Consider the following 21,905-nt stretch of genomic DNA (forward strand, 5'->3'; position numbering starts at 1 on the left):
ACTGCCTCTGCACACAATTTCACATCTCATAATTTGGATTCCTATGGATTTATGTAACCCTAGTATCCATGCTAACATCCTTGGGTCCAGAAAAAAAAATAGAACTTTCTACTGTTTCCATTTAAAAACAAAACAAACAAACAAACAAAACCACAAAACCCTGGAAGACCTCTATTTTTAAGGTGTGTGTGTGTCAATAGAAACCAGAAGAGTGTGTCAGATCCCCTGGAGTTAGAGAGCTTCCTGACATGGGTGCTGAGAACCAAACCCAGATCCTCTGGAAGAGCATGCCGTGCTCTGAGCTGAGCCAGCTCCCCAGCCCTTTGAAGGCCTCTGAAGGTCATACGTGGGTGTTTATTCACCCTTGTCTAACTGCTGAAAGCAGAAGTATAAATGAAATATTGTCAACCTACTCCATGCCTAGGGGACAAGATCTCTCAGCCAAACTGAGTCTTGAATCCTAAGAAAACAAAAAAGTGTGGCCCATGAAGCTGCTTTAAAACCATGAAACTAAGGCAAAGCTTTCAACTCTCCTTGATTTAATCTGCACAGCGCAAAATCCTAAAGGACTCTGTGGCAGAATTCCTTGACCTCTGCACTATTGCTGTTGTAGGCAGGATCATTCTCTGCAGGGGGCTGCCCTGTCACTGTGGTGTGCCCTCCTGTGCACTGTGGGGGGCATCATAGTGTCATTGTGCTGTCGTGTGCTCGGCAGGGTACTGTCCTGTGCACTGTGGGTGTTATCCTGTCACTGTGGGCTGCCATCCTATGCACTGTGGGGTGCTGTCCTGTGCACTGTGGAATGCTGTCCTGTGCACTGTAGGGTGCTGTCCTGTGCACTGTGGGGTGCTCTCCTGTGCACAATGAGGTGCTGCCCTGTGCACTGTGGGGTGCTGCCCTGTGCACTATGAGGTACTGTCCTGTGCACTGTGGAGTGCTGTCCTGTGCACTGTGGAGTGCTGTCCTGTGCACTGTGGAGTGCTGTCCTGGGCACTGTGGAGTGCTGTCCTGGGCACTGTGGGGTGCTGTCCTGTGCACTGTGGAGTGCTGTCCTGGGCACTGTGGAGTGCTGTCCTGGGCACTGTGGAGTGCTGTCCTGGGCACTAAAGAGTGCCGAAAAGGTCTCTTTTCCTCAGATTTCAGGACTTTTGTTCCATCTCCTAGTTATTACTACTAAAAATACCTCCAGACAATGCTGAGTGTCCCCTGTGGAGCAAAATCATTCTTAATCTACTAACACTGCAGCAGAAGATCAAGTGAGGTGGGAGAAGAGAGAAGCTGCTTCCTGCAGCAGTTATCAAAGTCAACACTTTGAAGGGTGAAATACTGAGAAAGACATGAGGGAAACTGATAAGGGACTGCGGCCTCTCAGCACCTCCAATACCGTTCCCCCTTGACATGTCTCAGCTCATCAGATGACCTAGTTGTCCCTGTGGAAGTAGCTGTAGCCCCAGAACATTTACAGAGTGGTGCGCAGTCATCAGAGTGGGGCTGTGGAGAAGGAAAACAACTAAGAATTCAGACTCTTTGAGGGAGACAGAGAACAGTGGAAACCTGATGAGGTACCGAGCTAGGCTGTTTGTAGCCCGAACAAAGCAGAAGGCTATCTAACAACTCAGTTTTCCTTATGAGTTCTCAACCTCAGTATTACTTGGTTTTCCCCCAAACCCTGGAAAGTGGGGTCTTCTTGTGTCTATTCACAGATGAAGAAACCGAGATGGTGATGGGAAAACAGAGGCTCCATCCCTCAGGCAAATCAGTGCGGTATTGTACTACAGACCAATCAGCTGCGGTTATTGGTTCCACCACTTACTGGTTACTTGTGAAATGTGATCCGTGCCTAGATGATACAGGTTAGTGTGAGAACCAAATCGGCCAATGCTTGTGACATACCTAACGTGACACATGCCATACGCGTGAATGACAAAGGTAGGGACTATTGCTGTTATAATCATCACTCTCATCATCACTAAAATTCCATAAATTAATAAGTAGAAATTAAGCCGTTTAGCCTCAATGCCCCGTAGCCAATGAAGAGTTCAGTGGGTACTTCAAGTCAACATTTGACTACCTAGTACTTTACAATGTCCTGTGGTGACTGAGGCTGAGTGACAGGGTGAAGATCAGCTCCCCAGCAGAGGGCCGGATACTGCACTTTTTTTCATCTCTCTATAACTTTGATGATTAGTCAATGGTAGTCCACTTCACAGAACAGTAATAATTCTGGGGCTGCCATAGAAATGGAACATTAGTCTTGTGTTTTGAAACCATGTCACTCATTCTCCTGTATTTCCAGGGACAGGTTGACTCAGCACGTTGACATGCCTATTACAAAAGCCCTTTGAAGTCTCAAGGAAGGGAACTTTTGTTTTTGAGATGAGGTGTTTCTACATATTCCAGACTGTCCTTGAACTCATGAATCCACCTGCCTAAGTGATGGAGGAAGGTCATTGGCTAATAAAGGAACTGCCTTGGCCCATTTGATAGGCCAGCCTTTAGGTGGGTAGAATAAACAGAACAGAATGCTGGGAGGAAGAGGAAGTGAGCTCAGATGCTATAGCTCTGTTCTCTGAGACAGACGTGATGAAGCTCTGACCCAGGATGGACATAGGCTAGAATCTTCCCAGTAAGCGCACCTCAGTGCTACACACATTAATAGAAATGGGCCAGGCAGTGTTTAAAAGAATACATTTGTGTGTTGTTATTTCAGGGCATAAGCTAGCCAGGCAGCCGGGAGCCAGGCTGTGGGAAGAGGCCCACAGCTCCTTCAACAGAATCAACACCTAAACTTCCTGAGTGCCGCTATTGTAGGCATACACTGTCACGTCAGACACAAGGGAAGTTTAGAGGAACTTTTTCCTCAGTGAAAATGCGCTGGAGCTCTCCTTACTAAACCTGGATGGAGGTGGGCGGTCCTTGGACTTCCCACAGGTCAGGGAACCCTGATTGCTCTTTGAGCTGATGAGGGAGAGGGACTTGATCGGGGGAGGGGGAGGTAAATGGGAGGCGGTGGCGGGGAGGAGGCAGAAATCCTTAATAAATAAATAAATTAAAAAAAAAAAGAAAGAAAATGCGCTGGAGGATAGTGTCCCCAGTGCACAGGGGAGGAAAGTGCCCCCACTTTTTTTGTAATGTGCACAGAATGGTTGATGATATGGAAAATGGAAACATGAATGATACCAGCAGAAGTCATGGGGGCATGGGGGCCCTTCACAATGTCTTTCACACACTGATGTAACCACCCTGGGAGCTCTGTCTTACAGCTTCTTTCTGGGTTGGGAGATGTGATTATATCTTGTTGTCATCTACTTGAGCTAGCTTTTCTGTTACCTTCAGCCTCCTGGTAGAGGAGCCTGATGATCCCACGGCTGTTGCTATTGACAGGGTCTTGTGCATTTACAGCACTCCAAATACCGTCCTAAGCTTCTTTGCAAATGCAAAGGATTGACTATTTGGACCAGGGACTGGGAGAGACATGGAAGGATGGGTTAAGCCCACGGTGTGAATAGCTCCTTGTGCTTTGCTGGAGAGTGAGAGGAACACATAGGCTGAACTGATAGCTCATCCCCATAACAAGACCTTAATGCAGATGCCATAAATGGCTCTGTTTCTTGGATATGTCATAGGACTGGAGAAATAAAACCAGCATTTGCTGGGCTGACAACACAGCATGGTCTCTGAGTCGGCAGAAGCAAACAAGACTCGCAGTTGGCAGAACCGCAAGCCAGGCTCTGATTTTAGCTATATAATTGCTGAGCTGGATGGCGTCATTAATTATTAGGTTTGTCCTACACATTCTGATCACACAAAAAGTCTGTAAGATGTGACTGAGCGGGGACTCAATTCAGTCACCGTTCTACTGACCGACAGGAGATAAACTAATCTCCAGCCTCCAAAGCCAGGATTCTGGAGTCCAGCTCCCCTTACTTCAGGATACAGCATGATCAGGAAGCTTCAGTAGGAGTTTTGTGATCTTTTCCCACATGGCCTGGGTTTAGCATCTAAGCACTCTTAAACTTTATTCTTGGGACCTAAGTATGATGGCCCGAGAGGTAAACTACCAGGTTCATATTTAATGGTTGCTGCCCACTGGTGCTGTAACCTCAGAGAAGCCACTTGTAAGCACTCTGCCTTGGCCCCCATGTGGAATGGGAGACTGAGTCAGAGAGAGACGCCATGGATCCTCTGCCTGATATGGACGCTGGTTAAAATCTTGCCTGTAAGCCACTGCCACGTGGCAATATACAAAGATTAATAGAAATGGGTTAAATTAATATAAGAGTTAGCCAATAAGAAACTAAAGCTAATGGACCAAGCAGTGATTTAATTAATACAGTTTCTGTGTGATTATTCTGGGGCTAAGCTAGCCAGGCAGTGGAGATAAACAAGCAGGCTGTCCTTGCAACTCTGCCTCTCTACTTCCTTGCTCATAAAACATGGAAAATGCTCAGACCGACCCGTTAACATAGAAATGAAATGATAAAATCCAGTTGATGAGGACACTACAGTCTGGCGTTCTGCTGGTGAGCAGGATCCATGTTGTCATGATGCTCACAATAAAGTAGGGGGGCATAGATGATAAAAGACAGGCAGTAGACACACAGTGGCATAATAACAAGCAGTCGTACAGGTAGAGCTGCTTTGGATGCAGCATGTAGAATTGCATCGGAGACTGGAAGGACAGGTAAGCAGGGGCAGTAGGGAACACAAAAGTCCTGGGGTCAGACAGAGCTTGGTGTGTTCATGGAGGAACATTAAGACCAGGAGATGTTAGCCAGGCCCAAGAAAGGAGAGCCAGTGAGGCCATGAGGCACTAAGCCTGGGAAGTCCCCACAGTTGTTGGTCTTTAGATGTTTCTCCTATTCAAAAATGAGAGGTGTTGGCCGGAGGTTTTGAAGTACAATGATTCTTTTTTTGTAATCTGTTATAAAAGTTTATTAAACTTATTTCCAGGATATAAGAACTGTAATATACTCATAGACAGATAGTAGTTACACAGATATCAAATATGTTTGTGTTTGACAAAAAATAACTGAAAATACATATTGTCTTATTTTGAACATGTTTTAGCTATGGTGTTTTGTAATTTTTTTATTTAATTAAAGTATAATCACAACATTTGTCCCTTCCCTCTTCTTCCTCCAACCCCTCCTATGCCTTCCCCATTCCCTCTCAAATTCACGACATTCTATTTTTAATAATATATATGCATAATTATATGCCAGTAAATATAGAAGTGCCTGCTGCTGAGTCCATTTAGTGCAGCTTGTGTGTTAACTGTTTGGGACGCTCATCCCTGGGGAAGACTGATTCTCCCTCTCTGAGTAGTCTTTAGTTGCTTGTGGATCTTTACCTAGGATAGGGTCCAGGTGAACCCCCATCTATGCAGTCATTTCACCTGATGACATTGTTTGGATCTTGTTGAAGCAGTCATACTGTGGCAGGTTCAAGTATAACTTCCCCATCATATTTGAAGACACAATCTTGCAGCAGACTCTCTGGCCCCCTTGTTACAGGGAGCCCACAGAGATGACCACTCCTAACCAAGTGAAAATTCATATCCAATTGAAAGTCTTTATTCCAGCCGGCTGGACAACACTCAGGTATTCGGAACTCTGGTGAAGTGCTGAGTATTTAGAGGAAGAGAATCTTAAAGGCACAAACCATATCCTAGTATCTCATTTGGCAGCTGCTGGGAGAGGTTTTGTGCAAGCAAGCAGTTTAATAGAAGAAAGTTAGCTTGGGGCATCTTTACATCAGGTTCCTAGAATAAAATTGGGAATTTTCCCAAGGGGTTTCCCGTCAAGGAGACCAAATTCTAGTTAAACCTAAAATGGCCTCAGTAAGAATAAAGATGGAGGGACCCCTGCACTGTCTTGTCCCATCACCCTCTTACAACCTTTCCATACGATCTTCTGTTATATTCCCTGAGCCTTAGGCATAGAGGCTGTGAAGTCTGTGTATCAGTTAGGGCTGAGCAACCCCCAGTCAGTTGTTCTCTCATTTTGAATAGCTGTGGATTTCTGCAGTGGTCTTTGCTGGAAAAAAAAAGAGAGAGAAACTTCCTTGATGAGTGTTGTGGAATGTTAGTTTAAGATGTGTTACATCCATTTATGCTGTGGACTATTTGTTTAACAATGGAAAGATGTGTTGCATTCTTTTATGTTGCATTTGTTTTACTCTGTAAAGCTGTGTTATGTTGCCTGCCAAAAACTCCTGATTGGTCTAATAAAGAGCTGCATGGCCAATAGCTTGGCAGGAGAGAGAAATAGGAGGGACTGGCAGGCAGAAAGAACAAATAGGAGGAGAAATCTGGGGGGGGGGGAGGAATGGGAAGAGGAGAGGAGTATGCCAGTCACACAGCCAGCCACAGAGTAAGAAGGAAAGGAAAAATACATAGAGTAAAGGTAACTTGAACATGAATACAGTGATGCTGCAACAGTCACTGCGAGAGCCGTGATGACTGCTGATTGCGGGCCGTATACTCTGCCTGGATACACTGACCAAAAATGACTCACGCCCCAGACAAGATGGGGTGAGTTGCCGTGTGATTTCACCTTGCTACTCAGAACAGCCATGAAATGTATAGCTTGAGTATTGCACCCTCTGGAACTTTCCATTTAATATTCTGAGGCCGTGATGGACCTTCGATGATTGAAATGTCAGAACTGTATAGAAAAAGTAGGACTTCTATAATCTCCCATCAAGACATGGCTACCAAGTTTGAGCTTCTAACATTTCCCCTTAAAGCAACAACAAAGGGAGAGGAGAAGGAGAATAAATCCACAATGACCCCATTGAACGGGTCAAGCACCAGGCCAGGCATATGCACTGTCACAATGCTGCCCCTAACATTGTCAAGAGATGCCAAGGAGCACATCACTGTAGTGCTTCTCAGACCCACAGTGAAATAATATTGACTCACAGTGAGAGAACTCATCCCCTTCACATAGCACATCCCGGGGAAGTCTCGGGAGGGTGCTAACATGCCTCTGACGCCCCTCTAACATTTGCGAACTCCTACTTTCAACAAAGAGTGAGCAGCTGACACTGAGAGCCTTGGCAGACTGAAGCACTTGCTAGAATTTTAATGACTTTTTTTTTATTCTTATGATTTTTTAAATGGTTCCCTTCTTTATAGACCAAGAGAGACCAGTTTGTATATATATGATAAAATTTAATTTTTTAAATAAATTTTAACAGTTATTTTTAATAGAGCTACTTTGCCAGAGTCCATTTACACAGGATGCCATGGAAGTGATATTGTAAGTAACTAAAATCAAGTCCGTGGTGCTGTGATGGCTAGATCCCACGGATCAGTGAGTTAGCTCTTTTACCCCGAGAGCAACCATTTCTAGCTGCCATTTTTTGTTTCAAACTTTCACATGGAAAACTGTAAGAGAGACACAAGAAGTGGCCTGGCCAAGGTCATACAGGTCTCTTAAACCCAGGTCAATAGGACTTAGGCACTGGGAACCACACCACACCACGGAGACAGACCAGGCTACAGATACCCAAGTGACCTGCTGAATTCAGACTTTTCTGCTGAGTCTTGGATGCAATCCAAAAGGCTTTTTCCCATGATTCTGCTGTTTCTCCTGACCCCCAACAGTGTCGGCTACAGAAAGAAACACAGTAACCTTATACCCCACCTTGCATTCTAAGCTGGCCTTGGATCTCTCAGCTACAGAGAGAGACACACTGACTTCATAAGCCACCTTGCATTGTCAGCATCCTGGAGAAGACAGAGTTGTTCTAGAGTGACTTCTGGTGTGCTTCACTGAGCAGGACAGCTCATGGCCCAGCTCCTATCCAGGGCTAGATTGCTTACCTGCTGGTCTCTCCCGGGGTGCTGCCTTTATCTTCCTCCCTCTTGGCAGAACTGGCTTTATCTGAACATTGATGAGTCACACTGTGCATTCCAATGTTTTATCCCTGCAGGGTGGATTCTGGTAACCCCCTTCACTCTCGGACTCCTAATGCTCCATCCCTCCCTCGTAGGACTATTTCTGGGGCTCTTAAAGAAAATTGAACTTTTTGGCAGGTGGAGTGGTGCAGCGATAGAGGAAGAGAAAAAAAAGAAAGAAAGAAAAACCTCAAGGACTAGGGAATATTCTTGCGATTAACTGAGTGGAGCAAATATCCAAACTTTCCCTCTTCTGGCTTGATTACTTGAGTATCTAGAATGTTCCAGGAGTTAGATACAGGATGTAAGAATCCTTGGCTTCTGATGCTATACTAATCAGGAAGAAATGATGCGATGAAATATATTAACCTTTTATCCACACCACATCCAAACAGGATGCCAATAGCAAGTTATTCTTACTACCCCTTCAGGAGTCCATTCTCACTTATGCAATGAGTGGCCCAGGCTTTACAGTCTGGTTTATTATAAAAGTTAGATTTTCAAGGCCTGAGATGACTCTGTCAATCAAGTGTTTTTATGAAAAGCATGAGGACCCAAGTTTGATGCCCATAACCCATGTGAAAAGTCCTGGGCATGGTGATACATATTTGCAATCCCAGTGCTTCTTGGGAGATAAAGATTGGCAGATCCCTGGGCTCCTTCACCAGCCATCCAGACTAATCTTCAAGGTTCAGGCAATAAGGGACACTGTCCCAAAAAACAAGGTGATCACTCCTGAAGAACAACAACCAGAGGTTAACATCTGGCTTACACACACACTCTCTCTCACATACACATACACACACAATAGAGATAGATAGATAAATAGATAGATAGATAGATAGGCAGATAGTAGGTAGGTAGGTAGATAGATAGATAGACAGATGATAGATAGACAGAGGATAGATAGATAGATAGATAGATAGATAGATAGTAGATAGATAGTAGATAGATAGTAGATAGATAATAGATAGATTTGTGCTGCCACTCTGATATTGTGGGATCTTCCCTGGCCTCAGTTCCTGTTCTTCACCTGCTGTAGAATGGGAGGCTTGAGTGTTATCATTTCCACGAGTCTCACTTTTCAAAGAGTAGATGATCCTTGACACATCACTTGCTTTCTCTAGGCTATGGATTTTCCCATCTGTCAAATGAGCTGAAGATGTTAGCCCAGGTCACTTCATGTGTATAATAATAAGATTGAAGTGTAAGAATCCACATGGCCATCCTTTCTTCAGAGTAAGGCTCTACCAGTTGAGAGGTGAGACTAACAAACACAGGGTCACTCCCTGATCAATGCACATCCTTGCATTACCGGCCCCATAAACCTGCTCCAGGTGACACTGTGTGTGTGTGTGTGTGTGTGTGTGTGTGTGTGTGTGTGCGCGCGCGCGCGCGCGCGCATGCGTGCGCGGTATGCGTTTGTATTATGTGTCATTGTGGGTTGTAGCATTATCCACTCTCCTGTTTTCTAGGGCACAGCACAGTGTTGCTCACTGCAGTTCTCTAGAGATGTTCCTCTTGCTTAACTGAAGCTCAGTCCTCCACTGGGCACTGGTAGCTTTCTGTTTCCTTCCCGCAGCCCTGCTAGCTACTATTTAAGCATCTGTCTCTATGACTTTGGTTCTGATACCATACCACAGGAATTCTAGAGAAATAAGAGCTGACCTTCTGTGCCTGGCTTGATTCAACTGGCATATTCCTCATGTTCAACAATGATCCTGTATATGGCAAGATTTTTTTTCTTTTTTCATATTGAATAGTATTCCATCACACAATTGTGCCATATTTTCTTTGTGCATTTATCCAATGGTGAACACTAAGATTATGTCTGCATCTTGGCTGTCATAAACAATGCCATATCAAAAACAAGGATGAGGAGACATTAGGACCACAGAGCCACACATCATGGGAAACAGCGAAAGCCAGGACAGCGAGTCCTGGTAGGTGATTCTCACTTAGATAAACAAAGCTTTATGAATTCTGCTTTCCTTGTTTCACTCATTCAAGAATTTAAGCCCCAGAAGATGGTCTCTAATTAGTGAAGTTAGGATACCTACCTGTCTCCCCTGATGGTCTGAACTTAAGGATTGTGGCTTCAGGACGGCAGCTGCCTGGATTCACTATCCATTTAAGACCATACAAGGAAAAGAGGTCACACTCCAAAAGAAATTTTGGTCTTAAGAAGGAGAATAAAATTCTGAACAGCCCCAAAATGCAAATCAATACTGTTCAGAGATTTGTTAAATAACCAGGATGGTCCGCTCTTGGCAAGGGTCCTTGTTTGCTTTGCTGTTTGCCCTACAGAGCCCCACCTACAGACATGGTTCTTTAGTGATGTGTGCTGTTGTGGCTTGTTGCGGGTTTTCTTATCTGCCACCTGTCTCCTTCTTCCCTATTCTCCCCTTTCCTTCTACTTCTCTTCCCGCATCTCCACTTCTTTTCTTCCATTCTCCTTTCTCTGTTCCCCTTTCCTCTATCTCCTCACCCTACTCTGCCAGGCAGTTCCTAGAGCAAAGTGAGACGTGAAGGGTTCTCCAGAGTCTTTATCTTCCAGGGGAGAAAGATTGTTTATAGTAATACCTGCATCCGGATGAGTTATACCCTCCCAAATAACACCACCTATGCAAACATAGATTTACACGTGCACATTTGAATGTACATGTATGTACTTGCTCATATACACCCGTGCATACATATACATACTCATGTATATAGTAATACATATATGCACCTGCACAGATACACATGCATAATATTCAAGCATAGAGATACATATACCCATACATAAACATACTCATGCCTATATATACATACATATATAAATTTACACATACAAACCCAAGTGTTAATATATGTGCATATGCATACATACTTCTCTTTTCTCAACTTTTCATTCTCCACACATGCATGCACTCTAGTGCATAAATATACAAGTGTGTATCACATATACATCATACATAAAGGCATATGTGTATATTATATACACTTCATGCATAGATACATAGTTGAACATATATACACATACATGCATATAATTCTGCATTATTCTTTCATACACATTTGCCTATGTACACATGAGTAAATATACAGTCATAAATATATGCATGTGCATTTATACACACTCAAAAAGCATGCGTACACACTAGACACAAACATGTGCAAACTCATATATATTTACATACATGCATGAACTTGCATACATGCATGTGCACAGATTTATCCATGCATGTGTATGTACTGAGACACACATGTGCACATACATATCCATGCTCACCTATGCACTAAAGTATATATGTGTGCACACCTATCCATGCATATTTATATAGAGAGACACATATACCTATTCGTTCATATATATGTGTGCACACTTATCCATGCATATTATGTTTATATACACATGCGTTCACATAATTATCCATGCATATCTAAGCACATAGACGAATGCTATAAACACATGCACGACCTTGGCCTTTGCTTTCCTCTTCCTCTCAGGCAGAGACTTCATTTTCCTCACTTCGTTGCAGTTGCTCTTCATGTACTGATGAAATTTACCCAGGTGCAGCATAGATTCTTAGCCTTTCCCTGTGCTGGGATGTTAAAGGCCAAGAAACGTGCAATTGTGGAAGAATCCCCATCACGCTCAGTGGCTGCTCCTGACCACTCTGACAGGTCAGTGACAGACAACCAGAGGCTCACTCCAAAGTCTCTGAGATTTGACAGGCCATGGTGAGTGGCTGTTACAAGGACTGCCAAAATAAACCCTTGGCGGCTCCCAAAACCCCTTCCACGGGAAGCTTTGCTTGAGGAGTAAAGGAAGCACAGCGAAGAAGCAGGCTGTTGTTCTTACTGGAAAGCAAACAAGAGCCTGCCGACAAAGACAAACTGGAAACACTCCGACAGGGCTGGCCAAGGTCAGCGGAGGACCGGAGCATCTGGGGAAATATCAGTAGCGTTCTGACAGTCTAATAGCAGGGAAGGAATTGTCTTTGCAACAGCTCCGAAGGTTGAATTTCTAAAGAACTGTGACACCGTGAGGAGATGTTGTTTTCAACTGCTTGTAATAACATCCTTGACCAAGACCCATTACACAACATAGTCTTCCTGGGTTTTAGGAGGACAATTGTGAAGCATGCATAAAAGCTGAAGATCCTTCCATTGAAAGCTTGTCCATCAGGACCCGGAGTCAGGCGCTAGTGTCTCTTTCTGTGATGCATATCCCACCCTCTACCCATTGTTCTGTCTTCATACAGATACTTTGAAGTTTTGATCTATTCCACTCTTCACCCTAGAAATTCACCATGAACTAGAGATAGAGATCAGCGTTTCTCTATTCAGAATACAGAAGATATCTGTGTATATATGTGTACATGTATGTGGGGGGAGGTGATGTATGTGCGTGCAGGTGACTGTGCACATGTGTGTGGACACCAGAAGAAAACTCTGTGTCATTCCTCTATAGGTGCTGTCAATTTTCTTCTGAAACCTTGAACTCCTTGACGTGGCTGGGCTAGTTGGCCATTAGGCAGCAAAATTCTTTCTGTCTCTATCTCCTCTGTACAACTAGATATTTTATGCAGGCTCTGGGGGTGAAACTCATATATCATGCTTTCGCCATGAGTGCTTTACCTAAACTGAGGTATCTCTACAGCCCCTGGAAGTTATTTGCACATAAAAACTAATAAAGCATAGAGGAACTGAGGAAGGAATGAATAGGTGGAGCATGGAGGATGTCCAGATCCTTGGTGTTGGGTTCACGTACATTTGTCCAAACCCAAAGAAAGCACGCCACCATCATAACCCCTAGTGTCATTTGTAAGTACATCAGCTGTACAAAGTACTATGACTCTATGTGTTAAAAACTTGATCCTGAGGGTGATGCTACAGGAACATACTGTGGATGCTTAGGAGGTAGGAAACTATGAGAGGTACTTAGGCCTTTGCAGGCATCCTCTTAAAGGAGATTATAAGGTATCTTCCTCCTGCTCCCCGTTCCTCCTTTTCTTCCTCATCCTTTTACTCCTCCCCTCCCCTCCTCCTCCTTCTCTTTGTTGCTCATGAGAAGGTGGTTTGCTCAGCTACATACTCCCACCGTGAGGTACTGTTCTCACAGAAGCCTAAAGCAAGTTGAACAAGAATCTCTGAGAACAACCTTGCCTGTTTACAAGTTAGTTGCCCCAGGTACTGTGTTATAGTAGTGCAAAGCTTACTAATACATAAATAAATGTACTATTCACTATGTAGCATGATGTTGATAAAAAGGGGAGGCTATGAGTTGTGTGGGCAGAGGATGTATGAGAACTTATATCCTTCACTCAGTTTTGCTATGAACCTTAATGGAAAAGTAACGTCTATTTAAGACAGTTTTATGTAGAGCATACAAAGGAGATCTAACAGGGCACTGGCAGTCTGGCATCCCAGTGCCCAAGTTCAGCTTGTAGCCACATGTTTCTCCCACCTAGCATCTATGCCATTCCTACATTGTGGAATTCACATTTTCCTTTGGATAAATGATCTACCTTCTCTCACATTTCACATAGTTTGAGAATTGATCCCCTGTTTTGATTCTATCTCTGGACACAGGAGCCATGCATGTGATCCATTGTCCTGATTCTACACAGGAGCTATGCTTGGGATCCATTGTCTTGATTCTATCTCTGGACACAGGCGCTATGGTTGGGATCCATTGTCTTGATTTCATTTAGGACACAGGAGCCATGCTTGTGATCTATTGTCCTGATTCTATCTCTGAACACAGAAGCCATGCTTGTGATCCATTGTCCTGATTCTATCTCTGGACACGGGAGCCAAGCATGTGATCCATTGTCCTGATTCTATCTCTGAACACAGGAGCCATGCTTGGGATCCATTGTCTTGATTTCATTTAGGAGACAGGAGCCATGCTTCTCCTGCCCATTTTTGCTGGCAACAGAAATTCATCCGAAAGTGGTGATTTGGGATAAGACAAGCTCTCAACCAGGCTGGAACACAGAGAGCTTTCCCTGGGACTTTTGCTGAAATCCTCTTTCAGTTCAGTTATTAAGCCAGCAGGGCAGACCCGGGGTGCTAGTGTCTATCCCATCATTATGCTCTAAGCACCTGCTAAGAGTGTGGTTAATCCTGGGGAAGCATAGAAAGAAACAAGAATCTACCAGGCTCAAATCAAGCAAATTCCTGTACTTTCAGTGATGAGAATGCATGCATCGCTCATAAAATTGGACTAACTGGAGCTGTCATGGCCCTTCTCTAACAATCCCCTCAAGAGGGTACTGAGACACATGCAGTTATGAGGGAACTGAGCAGGGCGTCAAAGCTATGTCTGATAATGACACAGGGCACGCTGTGAGTAGACCTTATGTCAAAGAGTCAGAAATAAAGCAGTACACCCTGGCCAGGTGGTAATCTGAATCTAGATGGGCAGGTGACAGACAACCTCCTTGTGTCGACACGGTGTGGTAAGAGATGCCATAGAGGAGGGAGGTCTGGGTCAGGGAGAAAGGGGGCATACAGGAAAGGCTTCCAAATGGAGTGAGCCTTAGGAGAAGACTTCTAAAGTAAGGAGAAAACAGAGGAAGGGTTAAGACAGCTCCAGTTAGTCCAATTTTATGAGCGATGCATGGATTCTCATCGCTGAAAGTACAGAGACCGTTCTAACGTTCCTAAACAATTGACTGTTCAGAACCCATTACAGCGGCCAGCACACACATTTCTGAGTTGCTCCGACCCCCACCTCTCCTAAGTCTTAGTTGAGCTAACTTATGTTTGTGCTGCTGTTTCTGTTAAAGAGTTGTCCTTCAGATCATCTCCAACTACAAACAGGCAGAGCAATGGGGTTTAGATGGAGATGGCCCAGAGCGCTCAGTAACACGGGGGGCAGCACACTTCCTTGTGAATGGAAAGAAAGAGGAGCGTTTCTGCCTCACGGGCGGTCACTACCCACCAGGCGTGCTGACACTTGGGTTCTCTGCTCCCACTCTGATATTATGCCTATATTCCTTTTGCCGTCGCTTAGGAATTTATTCTGGTTTTATTTCTGGACACTTGTCTGATGCTGCATTGAGAATTCAAGTGAAGACAAGACAGACAGAGACTCACAAGAGCTGCATGCCAGAATGACAGTATTCCCATGTGCCTATCCTTGCACCAGTCTGAGTACCCCAGAAACCTTAGCATAGACTTAGGTATCAGAGTATCTTGGGCCAACTCCCAATCAGGAGATCTCCACAACATTACTGAACTTCTCTGGGTCAATTTTCTCATCTGTGGACTAGAGCTCAACACTCCCCTCCTTCGCACTGTGATTACAGGGCTGACTTTTCAAACAGATGCCTATGTGTTGATAAGCCCTCAACACATAGGAAATTGGACCACAACACTCACATCTGTGCACTGCCGGCAGGACCAGTCACAAGCAAGGTATATTACCCATGTGGTTACCCAGGACCCCACACCAACAAGGGTGCCATAGTCAGTTTAAAGCTTTGCTACTGACATTTTTAAAAACCTAATAATTTCTGTACATAGGATGTCACATTTTCTTTAGCACTGGGCTCTGACCAGCACACATGAAGAGCTATGAAAATGTTGCAGGAGTTCCTTCTGCTCCTCCAGCCAATAGCCGCTGAGATACCAGCCCATTGGGGCATGGTCTCTCTCTTTAAAAAAATGGTGTCTTCCCTCCTTGCTCTCTCTTACTTTCTGCTCCGCTTCCGGGGACTAGACTCCTTCCTGATTGCGCAGAGGGCTGTTGTCTGGGACGGTGATCTGTAAGTTTTTTCCCCTTTAAATAAATGCCACCTTATTCATCATAATTCCAAACTGCTGTGGGATTGTTTGTGATTTACACCTTCATGAAAAGTCTACTGAAAGCGAGAATGCATGGATGTTCCCACCCTTTTGTATCAGCCCACACATGCCTGTGTCCTTTAGAGCCGGCCAAAAGAGTCAGTTTTGGAGCAAATTCTACCTTGAGGGATTAGGTTTTTTTGGGGGGAACAGGATATCACTATATAGGCCAGGATGACCTCTAACTGACAAATCTTCTGCATCAGCGTCTCTAGTGCAGGGATTACAGGCATGCTCCCTCCACCACACCCAATTCAAGTAGACTGTGGGAACTCACCATATACGTCCCCTAAGACTGAGAGTATCCAAAGCCGGACTAAAAACCTTGAACATATTTTCATTCAAGCATGCATCCCCCCCTGCAAGAAACAGACTATAACCAACCAGTTGCCAAGTGTCCCAAGGGGGCAGCAGGTGATAGAGAGTAACTCCTCCAGCACTTGGGGTTGTAGTCTACCCTTCTCCCATCACACTCCCACTATTTCTGCACAGAGAGACAACAGCATTCAGGGACAACAGCATTCCTACTTTGTTTCATCCCATTTTACAAATGAAGAAGTCAATGTTAGGTCTTTCAGTATTCCCATGCCGTGCAGGTCCTCTGCCCACCCAGGTTCTATGAGGGGTTTCTAACAATGGGCCTTAGAATTTGAATCGTTTTGGAAGTGTCATCAAATATGATCATTGCATGCTAAATCTACGGCTGGGTCCCCAACTCCAGCACAAACCCATCTGTGTTGCAAAAGCAAAGATAGATTCATGCTCAACAGCCTCCACCAGTGGGTATGGCAGACTTCATTTTTCCCATGGGTTTTGACGATGCACTGTTGGCTTGCAGTGAAAAACTGAGGATACAACCGGAACCCCAAAGACTTTGAAAGGCCTTGAGCTTCCAAGGCAGGAATGGACAAGAAACAAGACAAATCAGATCTTATGTGGTAGGATGATGGTGCTAAGTCTTCGGGGAGGAGGATGGAAGGAGTGCAAGATTTGGGGTGGAGAATAATTGAGATGTCAATCGTAAGTAGGATTGCCAATGATAGACAATGCAAAGACTGAGGAGACAGTGTGAGCTGTGAGTGAGGCGACATAGAGGTGAGGAGGCAGAAGCTTCCAGAAGAACATCCCAGCCTATGCAAAGCTCTGGGGCTTGTTTTGTAGGGACCTCTGAAGAGAAGAGGCTGGCGGTTTTGCCAGACCACACCTATTCCCCAACCCCAACCTCTCATCTCAATACAGCACCATCTACAGGCCAATCCAGTCTCTAGATTTACAGCAATTATGTGTTGACCTTTTGCAGCAATTGGGGGCTACTTTGTCTAGCACCATAGAGGTGTTTTGTTGTGTTCTTTAGACTTTTATGGGAAGGGTAGTCACATTCAAGATTACAACGAGAGGATTTTCTGTAGCCAAGGATGCCTTTGTATCTCTGATCCATCTGTCCTCACTTCCCAATACTGGGACTACAGACTTGAACCTCTGAGCCAGGTCTTATGTGCCACTGCTGGTCCAAGCGCTCTGACAACTAAGCAACACACCTGACCCCAAGAGAGGATTTTGAGTGTACTCCCACAAAAGACATGATGTGCTTAAGGTAACAAGTATGCTAGTTACGCTGATTTGTTCATTACACATCAAATACAGGAATCCAAATATCATCACACCCCCAGAAATATGCATGACGCTGTGTGTCAACCGAGAATACAAATATAGCAAAAAGTTAGACAACAAGAAAGGTCACAAAAATTTTTGCTATCTATCTAATGGAGCTTGAAATATCAGACTGGGTTTAAGATTACCCACGGGACTCAGTAACAACCTTGTCCTTTTAGGGTCTGGGTGCCTGTCTGTCCACCACAGACCCAGCTGAGGCCAGCAGATCCCTCCACAACTTTAGATTTTTAGCCTTCTCCTCCTCCACTCACTGCCCGGGGGTGCTCCCAACAGAGGTGGGGACAGGACACTGGGCCCTTGCTGGATATCCAGAAGAAGCTCAGCCAACTCCTTCTCTCCAGAACAGATGTTAGGGGAGGAGTGTGTGTATTGGCGGGGCGGGGAGGGGGGAGGTGTCTCCAACATCTTAGAGCCAGCCGCACGCCCCTCGCTTGCATCAGCTTCAGTTCGCTCCTGAAAAGCCTTGCCTCTGCTCCTGCTGTGCCTTTAACGTCCAGGCTTGACTTGAGCCTGGGGCAGATGTCTCTTCCGAGCTGATTCTTGGGTACCCTTGACAAGTGAAGCTCTCTGAGCGCTCTGCCTGCCTCTCCTGCAAAGGGGGCACTCCTCCGCTGCAGAGATCCCACCTGCTCTTCCCATACTCTCCTTCACACAACCTTCAAACACTTCAGACCTCCCAGCCCCCTACATGCATTTGTGTACTTGTTCAAGGCTCCGCCTGAGCCTGCTGCGCCCTCCTGCATATTGATGAGGGTGTCTGCACGTTTTCACCAGTCGAGCTAGGTGTGGAAGATGAGAGCATCCGCGTGCGTGAGTGTGTGAGTAAGTGCACCCGCATGGCTAGGCATTGTATGCCTTTGTGTGCGTGTGGGTGAATGTGTGTCTCAGTGGCTGCGACGTTTTTTCCCAGGCTGAAGGCTGTGTGGATGGCTTCTCTTAGCCATCCTGCATCTCTACCAAGTTCAGGGACAGCACCATCTACCTGGTGGCACACGCAAAGATGTTCACAGTCTTCCTTCAGAACCACAAGCTCAGCTCTCTGATCCAGGCAAGCAAAATTAAATAAATAAATGAAAAATAAAAGAAAAAGAAGAAAAAAAAAAACATTCTCTAGGCTCCAACAGTCGCGACCCCATCCCCCATCCCAGGGGTGGAGACTCCTCTACAGGAAGATGGACTAAAGGCTTTGGCAGGGATCGGGGATAGGCATCTGGGAGGAGAGTCAAAAGGAAAACTGAGGACATGCTAAAGGGGTAAAGAAGAGGGCTAAGGAAGAAGCAGGTCGTTTCCACACCACGCCTCTCCCACAAGGATTGGAAACCCAGGGTAGCCTATTCTCCATCCCAGTCTTCCTCTGGGTTTCCCAAGTTAACCTGGTCTTTTCCTCAAGAAACTGGAGCTAGAAAGCGCTGCTGCGACCCGGCTCTGCTGGAACGTCCCACCCGATGCTCCCACCCCCAGCGCGTGCGCGCGCTCGTGGACACACACACACACACACACACACACACACACACACACACTCACTGAGACACCATGCAGGCAGCTGCTGATTGGCTGCGGACAGCGGCGTCCGGGCCGGGGTTTTGAGGCGGGAGCTGAGCGGTCCTTGGAGGGAGGTGCACACTCCGGATCCGAGAGCCCCTCCCGCGTCCCCTGCGCCCTGCTAGAGAGCGGAGCTGCGGATCCAGGAAGGCAGGTGCGGAGCCGGCTGAGGACAACGGCCAGGGGTGCAAGTGGGTCCCGCCTTGAGGCGATCCGGGATCCCGCCCCAGCTGCTACCTGGTCCCCACCAGCTTGGCAGCTGTGTCGAGTCCAGCACGGCTAGGGGCGCGCTCATGGAGCACACGCACGCCCACCTCGCCGCCAACAGCTCGGCTTGCGGCTTGGGCTTCGTGCCGGTGGTCTACTACAGCTTTTTGCTGTGCCTTGGATTACCAGGTGAGGGGACCTGAGGGAGAGGAAAGGAAGCCGGGAGTCCCAAGTTGTGGCAACCTACGGGATCCCAGACATTTTCTCGGGAAGTGCCCTGGAGCCCGCTTTGAAAAATAACAAAGTTTAAACCTTGGTGGCAACTGTGGTGGTTTTTAGATCAGAATGAAAGGATGTCGCATGACTTGGTGGGGACAGTGCTTCTGTGGCGCCAGGGCATTTTGACTTGTGGGTGTGCATTCACTCCAAAGCGCGCCCGTATTCATTCTCTCTCTCTCTCTCTCTCTCTCTCTCTCTCTCTCTCTCTCTCTCTCTCTCTCTCTCGTCGAGTCCCTGAGGGGTCCCAGAAGGGCTGTGTGAGACTTAACTGCAGCTTCTGGGCAGAAAGCTTAAGGGCTCCTCCCCTACCTTTCCCCCACACTATCACCTCACTGAGAACACTTCTGCCACCCTATCCTTCTGTATCTCCCCGCCTAATGCTACGGAGACCTTGATACTGACCACTCGAGTTCAAGGAACAATGGGATACGTCCTTGCTATCCGCTATCAGCCCTGAGGGAGTAAGGTATCCCTTTATGTCCAGGAAGAGTCAAGGAGTGGCGCCCCTTGGTATGGAATGGATAGGGCAACTGTTCAGCGAAGCGCACTGGCTACCAGGACTACCACCTCAGGGCACAACAGTCTCCTTGAGTTTATGTCTGTCTCCTCTGGCTTTACCTCCAGGTCAACCCTAGTCCTCCCTTCTAGGGCAGCTCCCAGCGAGGCAGATGAGTGGCTGGCTGGTCCTTAATGTCCTCTGGAAAGTGAAGCTGAGACTTGTAGTGAATTCCTGAAGAGAGATGAGCTGCTTGAGGGAGAAGGAATGGGTGTCTGCCTGGACTATGTGGGAGAACAACTGGATCCAGGAAAAACAGAGGGGGGGGGGTTGCCTCAGTTTTGGGTCTTTGGATAATCCTGTCATCCACACAGTGTCATGTACATTCCTGGAGTCACCTGCAGGCAGAAGAAAGGGCTAGAGACAGAAGGACTCAGAAAGAGAAAAAACCCTGTCCAAGAGAGAATCTCAGCTTCCACCACTTGTCATCTCTGCTCTGAGGACTTGAGCATCTTAAGATGCTGAGAGGTTGGGCTTTAGTCTTCTAAAATCTGAGAGCCTTCCTTTCCTCAAACATTTAGGGAATCCACTCACATGTTAACCAGCACAGGCGAGCACAAGTTTCCCTAGCTGGGCGCCTGCAGTCCCCGGTGAAGGCAAACTCTCCCCCTAACTTATCCCTCCCGAGGAGAGGGGCTCCACCTCTGTTGTACCCTACCAGATAGGGCACTCCTGTAATTACCTGGAGCTGAAATTGATTTCCATTCAGGTTGCATCTCCCCCTTCTGCCCCCCAGAGTCTGTTCCCAGAGCTCCCTATTGGGAGTTGAATTTCTGAGGGGGTTGGATATGTGTGATGTTTGCTGAAGTGAAGAACCAGAGCCCCTCTTTGACAGCAGCCCTATCATAGTGCAATGAACCCCCTTCCTGACCTCTCCACCTCCCCCGCTGCTCATGCTGGCCACTCACTCTCTCGGGCATTTTTTTCTACAATTCTAAGGGGCAGTGCTGCAAAGACAATGAGGATGACCTCCAAGAGCTCAAAACAGGACGTGAGGTTAGGAGAACGGGGACTGCTCAGACTGTCAGTGACCTCAAATCAAAGTGTCTTGAACCTTCATAGTCTAACTCTCCTGAACAGCTGTGGTCTTTCCCAGCCATAGCTATGGCACCCACTGTATGCTGGGCACTGTGCTTGGCGTAGGCTTAGCCCAGGACTTAGGGATTTAAGAGAGAAGGGCTGAGATTTGAACTTAGATGGTGTGCATGTGTTTACAGACTTAACTAACAATTTTGACCACCTACTGAAAAAAAAAGCACTAAGAATGTGCCAAAGGGCTCCCAAGGGTCTTCAGGGGAACTCACAGTGGAAGCATATGCCTTTAGAGGCAGCCAATGGAAACAGAAGGATCAAGTTCCTAGAGAAGACTGAAGAGAAGATCAGTCTCACCCAACCCACGAGCCAAAAGTGTTTTTGTTAGCAACCTGGAAGGCTGGTTCGAAGGCAGGGTCCTTGTTATTCTTGTAAAGCCATGGTTCTCAACCTGTGGGTTCTCTACCTTTGGAGGATCAAATGACCCTTTCATAGGGGTCACCTAAGACTATCAGAAAGCACAGATAATTATATCATGATTCATAATAGTAGCAAAATTACAGTTATGAAGTAGCAACAAAAATAATTTTACCATTGAATGGTCACCACAATATGCAGAACTTTGTTAAAGGGTCTCAGCATTAGGAAGGGTGGGGATCACTGTTTTGAAGCTGCATAGGGGAGCAAACATATCCCAGCAAAGGAGAGTGCATACTGAATATTAACCCAGCCTCCCCCAGAGTTAGGTGGTGTGGGGGGCTCTGTGCCTCAGTTTATTTCTATAAAAATGGACATTATGAGAGTGGCTATCCCTAGGGTAGAAGCATCAAATGGCAGCTTTGGTGAAAGTGAGGAGGTGGTTAA

The 21,905-nt window shown here is 46.1% G+C and overlaps 1 protein-coding gene across 1 annotated transcript in view; it reads left to right on the forward strand.

Annotated features, from left to right (window-relative positions):
* The first annotated feature begins 19,130 nt into the window (after positions 1-19,130).
* Gpr139 (G protein-coupled receptor 139) overlaps positions 19,131-21,905 on the forward strand; it is a 39,950-nt gene continuing 37,175 nt past the window's right edge. Inside the window, exon 1 of the mRNA XM_041666894.1 lies at positions 19,131-19,363. Coding sequence (XP_041522828.1) covers positions 19,261-19,363 — 103 coding nt within the window. The 5' untranslated portion in view covers positions 19,131-19,260. The remainder of the gene's footprint in view (positions 19,364-21,905) is intronic.

This window comes from Microtus oregoni, unplaced genomic scaffold (genome assembly GCF_018167655.1).
Source record: "Microtus oregoni isolate MIOR12 unplaced genomic scaffold, Mior012 000016F_ref0000370, whole genome shotgun sequence".
In the NCBI taxonomy this organism is placed as follows: domain Eukaryota; kingdom Metazoa; phylum Chordata; class Mammalia; order Rodentia; family Cricetidae; genus Microtus; species Microtus oregoni.